Source organism: Ursus americanus, chromosome 8 (assembly GCF_024610735.1).
Source record: "Ursus americanus isolate L20-20 chromosome 8, mUrsAme1.1.p, whole genome shotgun sequence".
Classification (NCBI taxonomy): Eukaryota; Metazoa; Chordata; class Mammalia; order Carnivora; family Ursidae; genus Ursus; species Ursus americanus.
In genome coordinates, this window is record NC_142134.1 from 20401434 (window position 1) to 20416659 (window position 15226).

At 42.9% G+C, this 15226-nt stretch overlaps 1 protein-coding gene across 2 annotated transcripts in view; it reads left to right on the forward strand.

Annotated features, from left to right (window-relative positions):
- RASGEF1B (RasGEF domain family member 1B) overlaps positions 1 to 15226 on the forward strand; it is a 528807-nt gene that overhangs the window by 489739 nt on the left and 23842 nt on the right. Inside the window, exons 1-2 of one of the 2 annotated variants that reach the window (XM_045790341.2) lie at positions 1598 to 1732; positions 13897 to 14079. In XM_045790341.2, the coding sequence (XP_045646297.1) occupies positions 13903 to 14079 (177 nt within the window). In that variant the 5' untranslated portion in view covers positions 1598 to 1732; positions 13897 to 13902. Of the gene's footprint in view, positions 1 to 1597; positions 1733 to 13896; positions 14080 to 15226 lie in introns of those variants that run through there. The other variant, XM_087864047.1, reaches the window with a different exon arrangement.

Genomic DNA, 15226 nt, shown 5'->3' on the forward strand with positions numbered 1-15226 from the left:
AATAAACATCTTTTGTTTTGGTGAGAAAAGACTTAATAAAGTAAAACAGGGCAAAATCTTCTGGGGTGGTGGGTGGATATATCCAGAGGTTATAAAGGATATGTCAAATATTTCCACTCAGAAATCCTGATTTACTCCAACCCTTTTAACTAATTGCTACAGACCCAGGAACCTCAGTATTGCACATGGCTTGCACAACCTCAAATGGTTTGTTTGTTACAGAATCAGGATGGAAAACTGAGCTTGTAAAACAACCAGCACAACCGTAATAGCTAGGCTGGGCAGCGCGCGCCTCTGTGTCTCTCTGCATGGCCGACTCCCACCAAGCCTTTTTGGGCTGCATTGCTTCTCCTTTAAACTGCAGAGAGGCTCAGAATGAATTACTGAGCTGGGGAGACCCATTTGCAGGAGAAAAGGAGAGAGTATAATTAGAGGAAGACAAGTGAAAGGAGGCACAGATGAAGAAAATGAGGGGAGGAATCAGCTAAGAATAGGCAAGGTGAACTTGAAGATGAGCGTTTCCAGGCTAGGAAGGAGGAGGGAGAGAAAGAGGATGGAGCCGGGACAAAAAGGGTTCCTCTAGCTCAGTAATCCTAATTATAGTCCTATAAGACAGGTATGAATAGTGTTGTTTTTTATATATGGGAAAACTGAAGCTCAGAAAAGATACTTTACTTACTCAAGGTCATGTAGCTGGCAAGAGAGTCTCGGGATACTTCGATTTTTTTCTTTCCATGGGTCCCTTTCTCCCTTGTTTCCATCGTTTCTTCCCTTCGGTCTCTTTATTTGTACAAGGTGAAGTATTGAGGTTTTTACCCTTTTTCTAAAATAGTTATCAAGTATCCAATGATAGAGTATGTGGTTACCATGACAACACAGCCTTTACGGAGGACTGGCCTCCCTGCCTTGCCTCCAGAATCATATTTCACAACACAGATTCCCTTCCTTTGTGGAACTTGTAAGAGCCGCAATTTTATATTTTGTTTGGGTGACCATTTGCTTAACGTTTGTCCTCCACCAGACTGGCTGTAAGCTTCAGAAGGGCAGGAACCTGCCTATTTTTGCCTGGAGCGTGCCCCCAGCGTTTCGCACAATGCCCAGCGTTCGGGCTCTGCGTAAATATTTGCTAAGCAAATGTTCTTGTGGTTTCTCTCAGCTCTCTTCTGAAAGTACATGGACAGTAACCTTTAGCTCATAATTATGTTAATAGATACTGTATAACGAGTCGGGCCGGTATTTACAGGTAGTACACAGGTAAATGAACACACACACACACACACACACATGACTTCACAAACAGCCCCGGGGAGGCGGACTCAGAAAGAAACGCACGCAACCCGAGCGGGCAGAACCCACGCAGGTAAACACCGCTGCGCCGGGCTCGGCCGGCCTCCGCAGCGTAGGAGGGCACCCAGGCGACAGTGGTGGGGCCGGAGTCCCGGGCGTGGGCGGGACCCGGGCTCCGGAGGCGGTGGTGGCGTGGGCGGCGAGCTGCGCCGCGATTGGCCCACGCCTGCCGGGCTGGGGCGGGGCTGGCGGCGGGAGGCGGGCACTTGGAGCGAAGGGGGTGTGAGCCGCGGCTGAGGCCGTAGTTTCAGTATAAACAAGGCACCCGACTGGTCGGGCGGATTTTTTTCCTTCTTCCCGCGCGCTTTAGCTCCCTCTACTCTGGTCGCGCTTGTGGGCGCGCGGCAAACAGCCGGAGAGCCGAGGACCCGGGGTCGAGCTGCAGGTGGGTTGTTCGCTGGCCAGGCATCTTCCGGAGGGACTGGAGCCTGGCAGCGGGAATGTGCGGCCGTGCTGCCCTCTGCGCTCTCCCAGACGGCCGGTCCGGGAGCGGCGCTCATAGCGAGCCTGGATCTCAGGCGCCCCGGCTGCCGGGTGCGCCTCGAAGAGGCGGGAGAATCCAGGCGACCAAATGCTGTCTGGCACAAAGCGCCTGGCAAAAGCTAGAGACCCAGGGAGTCCCCTGCCTGGCCGCCGAGGGCGCTTGGGGCTGCCCCGGGAGCGGACCGGGTGCCAACAGGTGCGGGGCCGAGCCGCTGGGGCCCGGGCAGGGACAGGCTTGGGTTTTGCTTTGCTTCTCTCGCCCCGATCCCGCAGCCAGGCCTTATGTTTGAAATCTTGGTAGTTTTTGAGGGTTTGTCAGAGTTCTAGTCGCGTTCATCCTTTCATCTCCTCCTTTCCAGGGCTCTGCTAGGCTGTTTCCTTCTACTACTTAGCTAGTTTTCCTGTGTGTTGGGGGTGGGGGGAGGATTGCTTATTTTTGGTGTAGCTGTCCTATAATCTAAGATCTGATTCTTAGGAAAGGACAGGAAACAGAAGTCATGTGCTTACCCCTGACGAGGTAATATTTGTTCATCCTTCTGTTCACCGGGCGAATTTGGGACCCACCGAGTCTCCTGGGCTTTTGCCTGAGCTCAGGTGAGTCTCCTGGAGACACCTGGCTAGGTTATAATAACGTGAGCGGAAGTACCTAGGAGCCTTGCGGCAGCTAGCATAACACAGGCTCCACTTTCTAGGGGAATCGTGGGAACAACTTGAGTGCTGTACAAGAGCAAAGGAGGAGATGGGGGGTGCTGGTGTGCACACACCTGTGCGTGTGTTTGTGCCCGCATCCGCGTACCACCTGGGTATTGCTTGAGTATTGTTTCGCACTTTACCCCGATCAAATTGACGCAGTTCAGGCTAAAGCAAGGTAGCTAAGCCCTCTGACAGTGCAGAGGGTGGTTCAGTGATGTAAATAGCAGGAGGAGCTCTCTAGGGAGCGACTTTCTCTTCTGAATGTGGATGTGCCCATCTTCGCGGATGAATTCGATGGGTATAGTGTGTGTAGACGAATATGCACACAGATTTGTGTGTGTGTGTGTGTGTTTGGGCCGAGCATGTCTCCAAGGAGTCCATCGTCAGCAGCACCATGTGACAGCGGTCAGGAACTGCTGGTGTGCGTAGATCTATATTTAGCCCTGGATGATCTCCAAAGGCCGAGGGAGGGTCTCTGAACTGGGTGCATAAAGGGGAAGAGTCTAGGGATCAGGGTGTTGCACTCTTGAATAATGTCTGGTACAGTCAGACTCAGATGGGGTGAATAATTATTCTTTCCTCCTGAAAACAGCAGCCAGAGCTTGGCATGTGATAGCTATGTCTCAATTTAAAACATAGTTGGACCACTGTGATAAAACCTACGCTAAGAAACAAGGAGGTTACAATTAACCAGAATGCCTCATTGGAGATTTGGGAGGAATATAACTGAATAACTGATCAGATAGGGTTTGGGGCAAATATAGAATTGTATTTCAAAAAGAAATAAAAATAAAAATTTGGTGCTGTTGAGATTTTCATAACAGAATAAAAGAATGGCAGCTTGTTAGATCCTATCATTAGTGGTTATTTTAATTTTGTGGGGACAGTTGTTGGGCACTTTCGACAGAAATCAGGGTTCACAAGCATTGCTATATTATTCCTTTCAAGCAGATTTTCTGGCAAAGATGAGAAGATCAGCTACTGATTAGCAAGTTTCTTGTTGGCATTATACTACTACACATCAGTCAATCCTTTGTTTTCCTGGAGGTGGCAACATTTCTGGCTACTAAGCATACTGGCCTTGTACTTTCCAGTTGTCTGATGGAGTGTTAAATTCTTAGAATTTATTTCTCCCGCGGTTCATTTTCAGTCTCGCTCCATTTTATGTGCTCCACAAGACATTTTCTCTGATACTACCACACCTGATACCTGAGATAATACTGTCTTTTGGAATAAAAAATCACCAGGAAGCATTTACAATTATTGTCTTTTTTACCCCAGCTTAGCATCTAACCTTATATATTCTTAAGTATATATTACTTATTGTTTCTAAAAGTGTATTATTTATCATAATACATATTTCTTATATTATTAGTAACATTACATTCTGACAATCTAAAATTAACCACCGACTAATAAAGTACAATAGACCCTTTCAAAAAAAATAACAATTGAATAACTCCTATCTAGGAAAAAGAAATGAAGGGGAGAAGCTGGGTGAGTGTCTATATAAGGTAAGGTACCTAATAATGGCACAGGAAATGAGGGAATAAACATTATCAATCTCCAAAGGCTACCTGGAAGAAGTGGACTTTGGAGAAGCAATTTGGATGGCCCCAGCAAGTCTCCCCTGAGACAGAAAAATGGGAAAAGGGGGTATTCTCCCCTACTAAGGGAAGAAGTTGGAATTCCTGAAGCAGGGATTGAGAATCTTGATTCGGATGCCACAAATAATAAATGAAAAAGACATCATAGTGTATTGTGAAGCCTTAAAGAGACAAAGTGTACTGTTGAAAATACTGCTTAAGATTTATGGCATTTTTGTTGTTAGTGGTTGAATTTAGGTGTTGCCTCCCCACTCCCTTCACTTCTCTAGAACTACGGTTGTCCTTTTTTGGTTCTCCAATTAAACCTACAAAAAAAAATAGATCTATACAACCCTTGATTATCTTAAAATAACAGATATTGTAGATTTCCTCCCTGGGATTAGGGAGATGGGTTCTGGAGCCCTCACAAGTCACTCGTTCACTCCCTCTCCCTATAATATCTATGAAGTTGATGGGGTGTTGAACTAGATGATTTATGAGTCCCTTTTAGTTCTGTGACAACTGATTTGTTTTGCTATATTATCATTTCATCCATTTAGATGTTCAGCTACTTTCTGGGTATAGGGAAATGAAGAGAAGAGAGTGAAGTTTCTTTGTATTGATAACAACTATGTAGAGATTTAATATTTTCTTTTTTTTTTTAATTTTTTTTTAAAGATTTTATTTATTTATTTGACAGAGATAGAGACAGCCAGTGAGAGAGGGAACACAAGCAGGGGGAGTGGAAGAGGAAGAAGCAGGCTCATAGCGGAGGAGCCTGATGTGGGGCTCGATCCCAGAATGCCAGGATCACGCCCTGAGCCAAAGGCAGACGCCCAACGACTGAGCCACCCAGGCGCCCCGAGATTTAATATTTTCTCGATCTCCTTTTTGCTTTTGTTTTTCTCCTATAAGTGTATTAAAAAATACTAATTATCAAGTTGAGTTAGAAATTTTTTTGACTTAAGTCAATGTTACCATTTATGAAAAATTTTAAAAGATTTTATTTATTTATTTATTTGAGAGCAAGAGCTGGAGTGCGAGGGACAGAGGAAGAGGGAGAGAATCTCAAGCAGACTCCCCACTGAGCATGAAGTCTGATGCGGGGCTTGATCTCATGACCCCGAGATCATGACCTGAGCCGAAACCAAGAGTCAGATGCTTAACTGACTGAACCACCCGGGCAGCGCACCATTTATGAAATTTTTAACCAGTCTTTGACCTATCATTTTTTCTTATGTTTATATATTTACTATTCCATTTCAAGGTATGTCTATGTCTAGAGGTCATTCATTTGATTCAAATTTTATTTTATTAGGAAGCCCTGGTATGAAAATCAGTTTCACTCAGGGAATGTACAAATTAGCCTTGTAAGGAAGGAAAATACTTTACAGATCTCCAGGATCATTCTATTTATCAAAAAGAGAAGAATGGAGGGGGAAGGATAAGCATAGTTTTCCAAGAACTTACAGCCAAAAAATAAAATTATCCCAGGAACCACGTTACATAATAAAATGTAAATAGAAAATTCTGCTTGTTTACTAAGTGTTCTCACTGAGTATCAGGTCATTTTCCTGCTGAAATGAATTGGGTCTAGAAATATAAACCGTTTTAGTTAAGGATGCTCCCCATATGAATACTCTATAATTTGGCTTGAGAGTTATCGTATGGATGATTCAGCACCTGATATCTGTGCCGTCCATATGATAGCCACTAGCCACATGGGGATATTTAAACTTAAGTATAATTAAATTAAACAGAAGTAAGAATTGAGTTTCTTAGCTGTGCCAGCCACATTTTAAGTGCCGCTTAGTGGCTACTTGTGGCAAAAGGCCACTGTATTGGACAGTGTAGAAGAGACCATTTCCAATATCCCAGAAAGTTCTTTTTGACAGCTCGTAATTAGTTCAGGATGATTTTGATTATCGAGAAGATCACTTTTGTCCCTCTGGGAAAATGAAATAATTATTTCTCATCGTATTTGGGCACCTAAGACCTACAAAATAAGACCGAATTGACTTTTTCAGCCAGTATTTGTTTTCAGCTGTGCAGCACGAACAGTGCCACGTTCCAAAGCTCAATAATATGCCAGATCACAAACACCAATTTCTTAGGTTTTTTTCACCCAGAACTCCAGTTGTCCTTTTATTTTTCTAAACCATCACCCACTGTTACAGCTGGGAAGCACCAATCTTTTCACAGACAAGGAACGTGGAGCCATCTACTGTTCAGCTCAGGAACTACATGGAAGTTGTCAATTCAAAACAATGCATAAAGAATATCAACGCGTTCTGTGATCTGTTCCCACATGGTAAAGATTTGTCTTATAGAAGTCTTAAATGACTCTCCAGGCCCATTTAGAGTTGCCATGTGGTGAAATGTTGTTTTGTGTTTTAATAAATAAACTGCTAACAAGATATCTCCAAGACAAAAGATGACAAATTTTTTAGCTTTAATTTTCTTCCAAGGAAACCAAAGGTAGTAATTATTTGAGTCACAATCATCTTCCTCCATCAGTTAGGAATTAGTAAAGGTTCTTAAGTAGCATCGAGGTAAATCAAGCAAAATGCAAGTTAATTTTTTTTTGGTATGAAAGCCTATAACATCGGTAAATGATAACACCAATTTCATCATATGGAGAGAAGTAAGAACTTCTTTAATAAAAAATACTTTTCCCTCCTTGATTATGAAATTTACTAAGCATTTGGGGCTCAGTTCCAAAGACTGTACCTCTCTGGGAGTGAGTTACTTTCTGTTCACGTGCCAAAAAAGTGAGTTCATTCAGAGTTGTCTACTCTGCATTGTTTGTGCTCACGGGAACTGTACCTCTTTTCTCAAGGAGGTCAGCAGGAGTATAGCATTTCCACCGTTTCCAGAGCTGTTGCTGGAAATATCTGCCTTTAGGACTTCCCCTGGCTCAGGAAAGATGTGAGAAGATAATCTTCTAGACATTTTCAAGCTCAAAAGAAGCCATGTTTTAGAAAGTGTCAGTAACGTGACTTTTACTTTCACCCTGAATCAAAACCATACCTTGCTATACTCTGTAAGCATGCAGTCCGTCCTTGTATTCAAGATCCAGTGGTGCCAAAAGGAAGCTAGAAGTACTTGAGAAAACCAGCTGGAGTAAAGCTGAAATATGTGAACTCTTTCTCATTCAGCTTTCTGGAACCTCAAATGAGAAAAGGAAGAAGGTGCATCTCACCAAAGTGCAAAGTTCCTTTGGAATCTAGATGGGAATTGGGAAACCGGTAATTCCAGGATATTAAATTAAGCCTCTCCTCACTAAACAAATATACTTTCAAAGTTCAGCTGTGATAGGGAGGCCTTCCTCTACTTCAGTGGGTTTGTTTTTTTACATTGGGACACATGCTCAGCACTTGAACGGAAACGAAAAGATAAGAATCAATATAGAGGCATTGGATTTGTTAAATGTTTAACCAAAGTACTCTATGATGAAATATGGATCGAAAGCTCCCCATACCTTTTTTTTTTTTTTTTTTAAATGTGTCCTACCTTTTTTAGCTCATTCACCTAAGTGTAAGGGAAATGCTGACTTGACATTCTGGTAGAGATTTACAAAGCACCTAGAGCAGATGTTGAAGGATAGCTTTTGATTTAGTTCCCACACCCCTCTTTTCCTCAACCTCTTTTCCAACTTGAATTGTCACCTGAAACCACCTTATCCTGGTGCACCTGCCTCATCATAAATAACATTGTGCAAAAGCAGTCGCTAATTCAAACACAGTCTGCTCTTTAGAAAAAGGCAGCTTTTCATCTGGTGCTTTCGTTGGTTTGAAACCATTAGGCATGCCTTTCAAATCCATTCATCCCTCAAATCACCCAGAGCTTGCCTCCCTGCTTCTGGATCAATGTCAGGCTGAACTTTGTCAGAGTCCTTGGAAGAACATGATGTATCTTCGTGACGGAATTAGCTGCCCCAGTAGCACACCCAGTCTGTCAACCGACTTTTCAGCTCACCAAGTCAAGTTAAGAAAGAGCATTCATCTTGTACACCTGAGTTGGACGTATCTTTTACTCCCCTTTGGGAAGTTTTCCAACAGAACCTGTGATCTGTATGCTAATTTCATGGCTCTAAGCTTTCTTTTAGCCTGGTTCATTGTTTTAAAAGCTGAAATCTGTTTCCCATGGTCTCATCGCATCTTTCCCCACCTCAAAGTGCCATCTCAATTAAGGGGGAAAAATACCTGTTTAAATATCGTTACCCGAGCCAAAAGAAGTATCACTTTAAAATCCTCTTTAACTCCATTTGATTGGTACTACCTGAAAATACAAGGATTCCTTGATTTCTAAGGAGTCAGGCTTGAATGTGTTTGACCAAGCTTCCCTACAGAACCGCCATGTTCTTCTTCTTTGAAGGTGATTAGCTAAATCATACCCAGCTCTGTACAGGTCTGCGCATGTGTTTCCTAAACCGGGGTCTGAATTCCCCGAAGGTATATGCAAACTTGCTGGTACATTTCTCTCAGGGCAGTGTGGGGAGAGTTTTGTGATCTCCGGAGAAATTTAAGAGCCATTGGCCACATTGAGTATATTGTTTCCCAGGAAATGATTTACAAATGAAACTTTGTAAGGTGAGAATTGCTTGTGAGGTTAACCTGTCCTCTGCCTTATCTTATTGGTAGTGATTTGAGTAAAGTCAGCAGTTTTGTTTTGTTGTGTTTTCAAGTATCTCATATAAATCTTTTTTTCCAAAGGAATTAGCTACTTTGAAGTTTGACTTAATAGTAAATTAATGGCAGCATTTACCTTAATGATGTCACACATTCTAATTTTGGAAAAGTCAGGTTCTCCTGAACAAGAATTTTGGTTAGCAGACAGGTCTACTCGATTGGGCAAAATCCGTGCGAAGGAAGGGTGGTAGACAGTGGAGAAGTTTTGAGATTTTTTTGGAAAGGGTAGAAGGGAGTAAATTGAGAGTTTAAAGGACCCTAGAGACAGACAGTATTCATTGTGAGAGCTGTAGAGAGAAGGTTTGCTGCAGATAAGAAATCAGAAGTACACTGAGAGGAAAACAAATAAATGGGATCTCTGGGATACGAGCAGCCTCACCCTTTGCCTTTCTTCCACTACAGAAATTAGCAAATGATTCCTGGCGTTAATAGCGCCTGGGGATGAATGTTTTTCTGGATTCTCATGTCCAGTCCTTGGGTATTTTCTGTTTTTAAACAAGAACCAAGCTAATATGTAATCTTCTGAGCCTTGTTTTTCAACTGCAGAACTGGAGCAAGTAGAATTCAAGTCTTGGATGACAAATCTGAGTAATACTGAACAAACAGTTCTTGATGTGGCTGATAACAGTGAAGATGCTTGAAAGAAAAAAACTACTATGTTTACCTTCTTAGGTATTTAAGGTAGACTTCACGGACAGTACTTTCTGTACCATACTGTTGACCTCCCCTTGTTTGTCAAATGGATTTCTTACACAAGGCAGTTGATCTTTCTAGAAAATGGCTAGACTGGCCACTTGTTAGAGATTGTCCAGAAATGGGTAATGAATACTGTGATCCATGATCTTTATTTTGGTCATTTGTCTCAGAAAGATTTTTTACTGGAGATCTATAAAGTAAACACAAGCAAATATTACTCTATTTAGTTGAATCTGAGATGCTGTCCGTTGTAAGATGCTCTTTTATTTCATATTGCTAAAAAAAAAAAAAAGACTGTCACACATGCCTTTTTATCACTATGTGCATTCCAGTTACAAAGATACTAAAATATAAAAAAGTATATGTTAAAATCTGGAATCTCTGTCTAGATGGGACTGTGCCTTGATTGCAAGGGTCAGTAGCATAAATACTTCTGTTATCATGACAGTATTGCTTTTTAATAAGAGTAATTAGTGGCATTAATACATCTTTGGAGCAATGACTTACATAGAACATGTAAGGCATAGAAATTATTCTGGTAGCCTACAATTTGGGATAGACTGACTTTTCATTTTATGGTTAAACATAACAGGTCCAAGGAAGTCCATTCGTAGTACAACATGACGTAGTATAATAAATTTGGAGCCTGGAGCCTGAGGATCTAGGTTTGAAACACTGTCCTGTCTGTCTCTTATCTGCTGTGTAACCCCAGTCGGTTATGAGTTTTTCTGAACAGCAGCTGCTTATACAGCCAAAACAATGAGAGGATGTCTGCCAAACAGGGGAACTCTGAGAATCCCAAAAGGCATTTGTAGGCAGTCAACTTGACACAAACAGGAGCGGCTGACTTTCTCAGAGCCTTCCACGCTGTGCATCTAGGCATTTCTCAAGTGAGGGGCCTTGAAGGGGAATCAGAAGCAAAGGAAGGTGGAAAGTGGGGACCTTTTCCTTGCACAAAGGATCCCATAGTAACAAAATGGGAAGGGAGGGAGAGGGCCTAAGGAATAGAAGAGATAGCTTCTTGAGTATAAGACAACGTAGAAAAATATGACCAACATGCCTAAATAAGGGGCTGGGGTCTCTCGAGGTGCTCGAATCTCAGCAGTTGATTGTTGCTATGTGCAAGTTCAACAATCAAGATGGATCATGGGAGAATGAAATCAGCGGATTAGCAATAGACCTTAGGGCTGATTAGAAGGCAGAAAATGACCTGTGACATACCCTCTTCTTAAAATTGATTTGTAGGTGTAATAAGCTATAACCCCAATTAATTAACCTCAGTTTGGTTTTCATTGCTATTTGCAGTATTTTCGTCGGTGCTTGGTTGGAGGGGATTATCTCAGTGTCGATATTTTCTACCTTGTCAAAGAAATCCCATGACACATTTCCAAGGCACAATACAGAAGCCTTTTGCCATCTCTCTAATAATGTTCTAAGAAGAACTTTGCTACAAAAGAATTTAGTAGTTTTGTTATAATTTAGGATTTTGGAAGGAGTGAACAGAATTGAGAATAATTTTCTAAATAAAAAACATGTGTTGGGGTCTGGTGGTGGTATATTACCTTCTGAAGTTCTCACAGCTGTGAAACACCAGATTAGGGCTTCATTACATCTGAGTCCTTGGTCGGATCTGAGTCCTCATCTGCTTCGTGGGAGTAAATAATTGAGAAGTACAAATACTTGTGGCTTTTGGTGCTGATTCCTTGGAAGGGAACTGGGAGACCCTTGACTATCATGGGCTAATGGTTACTGTCAATAAACAGAGGCAGGGGCGCCTGGGTGGCACAGCGGTTAAGCGTCTGCCTTCGGCCCAGGGCGTGACCGCAGGGTCCTGGGATCGAGCTCCACATTGGGCTCCCTGTTCTGCTGTGAGCCTGCTTCTTCCTCTCCCACTCCCCCTGCTTGTGTTCCCTCTCTCGCTGGCTGTCTCTATCCTGTCGAATAAATTAAAAAAAAAAATCTTTAAAAAAAATAAACAGAAGGCAGCAGGGGTGCAAGATTCACGAGGGGGGAGGGTGGATTCCGTTGGGTTCACTTGGTGCTGTAGCCACAGCACTGTGAGATCTTAGCCTGATCCCTTCGTTTCACCTTCCAGGGTTTACACGTTTATAAAAATAGGCGATCGGAGCAGACTCTGATGGCACTTGGCCTTTGGCCTCTTCCATGACTGTTTTTGCAGTCACTGCTAATCACTCAGGACACACATTCTCCCACCTAGTTTCAGCCTTTGAATTCTTCTCACTCACCCTCAGGCCACTAGGCACCCACTTCTAACTGATTGCAGTTGGAAAGCGAAATGAAATCTATTTTTCATCCCGGACCAGATGATTTCTATGATCCTTTTGAACTTGCAGCCTTTTCTGATTTTCTGAAATTCCCAAGTCTTTGGCCAACCATCTCCCGGGCTCACTTTACTAGGATGGTCTCATTAGTGATGAATAAGTGGAGAAATCGAAGAAAATTCATGGTTCTTGGCAGGAAAAAAGAAACAACAAAAACCCAACTCCCAGGGTATGGTAGAGTTACACCTGCCATCCTGCTGAGGAAGGACACTGGGTGGTTTTAACCATCCCGGAAATGGGTAACCAAATTCAGATGGACAGTTCCCTCCAGGCTATCAGACAAAACTTTGAGGCACTTCTCATCTCGGGTCCCAGAGTCTCAGTTTATGGACATTTTGAGTTTCTCAAGGCAAGGTAGATGGGCTCTTTTTTTTATCTTCCCACCAAGGACAACTCATTTGCAAAGATGATATTGCACATGAATCGTACTCCTAGAAAACTGGCGATTTGAAGAGGACAGAAACACACTTTGTCCACTGTCTTATAAAAGGTTAACACTGAGTTATTTATTTAACAGTGATTTCAACTAAGTGTAGAGCATTTGTGTTCATGCTTACATCCCATAGTTCCTGATCCTTTGGCTGTTACGACCGCGTCCTGCTTCAGCGAGAGGCATGACAATGATGATGCAGGTAGCGACAGATCTGCCAGAGTGATTCTCAGGAATCAGTTTCTTCCCATCACTGGCTGTTTTTTTCCCTTTTGCATTCTCCCTCGGCATTGGTTTGCGGACGGGATAGAGTACAAAATGCTGAAGCTTGTCTTCTGTTTCTTTCTCTTGATGCTTCTTTCCCTAAATGCTGTTTTCATCTGCCAGGTTGCCCTAATAGTAATTTTTTTTTCCCCAACACCCACCCCTTGGCCACCCTAGCCAGGGCAAGTGCACATGTTATGACGCCGGGGTCCCCCTTACCTGGAGCTGGAGCAGATATGCTTGGAGTGAAGTGTGTGCCTTCTCAGACAGGGCTCCACACCCCTCCCCCATTCGGATGCAAATATCTTTTGGCATCTTGAAAAGAAGGATTAGCCCAGGTTGTATCCTCCTGCAGCCTCCACATACCCTGCCCAGGTCAGTCCAAAGCCCGGAGTTGGCTTCCCTTATTGTTTGCCTTCTGAAACTCCTAGTCTGGCAGCTCCTGAATGCCTCCATTGTCCACACATGCTGCTAGAAACCGAGAGTCTGTTCTCAGGGTCCGGAGCTCTGTCCATAGGACTCCGAGTAATAACTTCATAGCCTCTGGCCTCTGCTGAGCACCCTCTAACAAGGGCTTTGTGAGTTGCAAAGCATACAAATGGAGAGATCCGGCATAGTGCTTCCTGTTCCCCAAATCAGCTGCCTCTCAGCCCACGTGTTTGCTGACAACCGAAGGCTTTAGAGAGCCCCCGCCCCAAAAGAATTTGACGCAAAGGGGTGAAAATCGACAGCATCGGATCTCCCAGTGGAAGCTGGAGAGTCAGCATTAAATCTCTGGATTACATACGCACATCTGTACATAACTGTAAACACACGTGCACCCGTGTGCGTGCACGCGCACACACGGAAACACACACAGAAACACACACACACAATGTACTTTAATTCCAGTACGTTTTCAGTTTTTTGACTTCTCTTTTGATTATCTCCTGCTCTACCCAATGTTAGTCCAGTATTTCTTGCATGGGATGTAATTCTTCCCAACCAGCTTTGAAGGCTTGCACATTTCTACCTCGGGATGGTGCTTGACTCAGTGAGAGAAAGCACTCGGCAGCTCAGTTCTCTTCCCGACACGTGAAGGAGTGATCTCTAAATATGGCAGCCGGAGACCTGAATTCAAATCCAAATGCTTGGATCCTTTGATCTAAGCATTTTACGGTATTCGACTGAATGAGATTGGTACTCAACTGTATGCACACATGTGTTACTCACAGAGCAATTTGCTTTCTTGATGGATTCTGATATTCCATCAGAACTTAACCTATTTTTAAAATTACCTATTCCCTCATTGCTATGAAAGCTTACTTTTCTTCTGGACGGCATATTATTGACACTATGTTTTCTCCTTTTAAAATTCCTTTTAGGAAAGCATGCCTCAGACTCCTCCCTTTTCAGCAATGTTTGACAGCAGTGGCTACAACCGAAACCTCTACCAGTCTGCAGACGACAGCTGTGGAGGGTTGTATTACCATGACAACAACCTCCTCTCCGGATCTCTGGAAGCCCTCATCCAGCACTTAGTACCCAACGTGGATTACTATCCGGACGTAGGTATCCCTATTCCTCTGAAACACATCCTTGGTGTTCTTGAGAAAAAAGTACAGTGTGGGCAGGGACCCTAGATACTACTGAATTCTATCTGGGTTGCTAAGAATTTTTTAAATAAGAAAATGCATATTGATAATTGAGTACTTTGAGATCAAATTGAGCCTGGGTATGATTCAGATTTTGACTATGGTCTGCATATCAGTTCCTTTTCGGGGCTGGTACCACACTGTAGACGGTCAGATACCATCTAAGTGAAGTATCTGTAGGTTTAATTCATGCATATACCTTGGTCCTTACGTAGAAATGCAGAGAACATTGGATACTCCTAAAATACTTAATGCCTTGTTTTGTTTCCAACACCATCACTATGCTGAGAAAAGTGAAGTTGGACGGGAAAACTTTATAGAAAGGAGAACAACAGTCATATTCAAGATGCAGTTCTTTATTGGTTGCTTATGTTTTACTTTGATAGCCGGTGTTTATATAGATAATACTTCCTAATCTAGGGAATTCATTTACATTTTCTCAGTCTTTACGGCAATTCCAAGAGACCAGAGAGGAGAGCACTGAAATTCAGAATGTTGAGTAATTCACACACGGTCTCACCCCCAACGTCAGCAATCCAACCTAGGTTTTTCTGTTTCTGGGCACGTGGTGTTTTTCTCCGCCTTCGCTTGTGCCACAGCTGCCCCTGTTACTCAACAGCAGCTGGTTGTTGATAAAGATTTCATGAAACTATCTAGACAGTGGATTCGTATGTTTTTATAAATATAATAATGACCTTGGTGTGCGAAGGGGAGTTTGTGCTTGCCACCGTAATTCACCAGTGTTTCTTCCTGAGTTCTCTCTCTGTGTGGTTTGTCACATAGCATTTTGAAATATGTTGCCTCACAGGGAAAACTTGTAATCAAAAGAAAAAGGAATCCCTTGTTCAGCCCTGTAAGTGTTTATGAGCTAGTAAAGGCGCCTAAAGGGGGGTAAAGAAAAAAAAACACCCTGGAATTTTTCTTTTCACTGGGAGTCTGAAACTATTATGACAAATAAACCCTACTTCGTTACTGGCTTCTTGGAAGAGAGTGTAGTTAAAGGAAAGTATATAGTGTGATATTGTGTTTTATCAAATTGCTTGGCCTTTGAGCAAGTAAA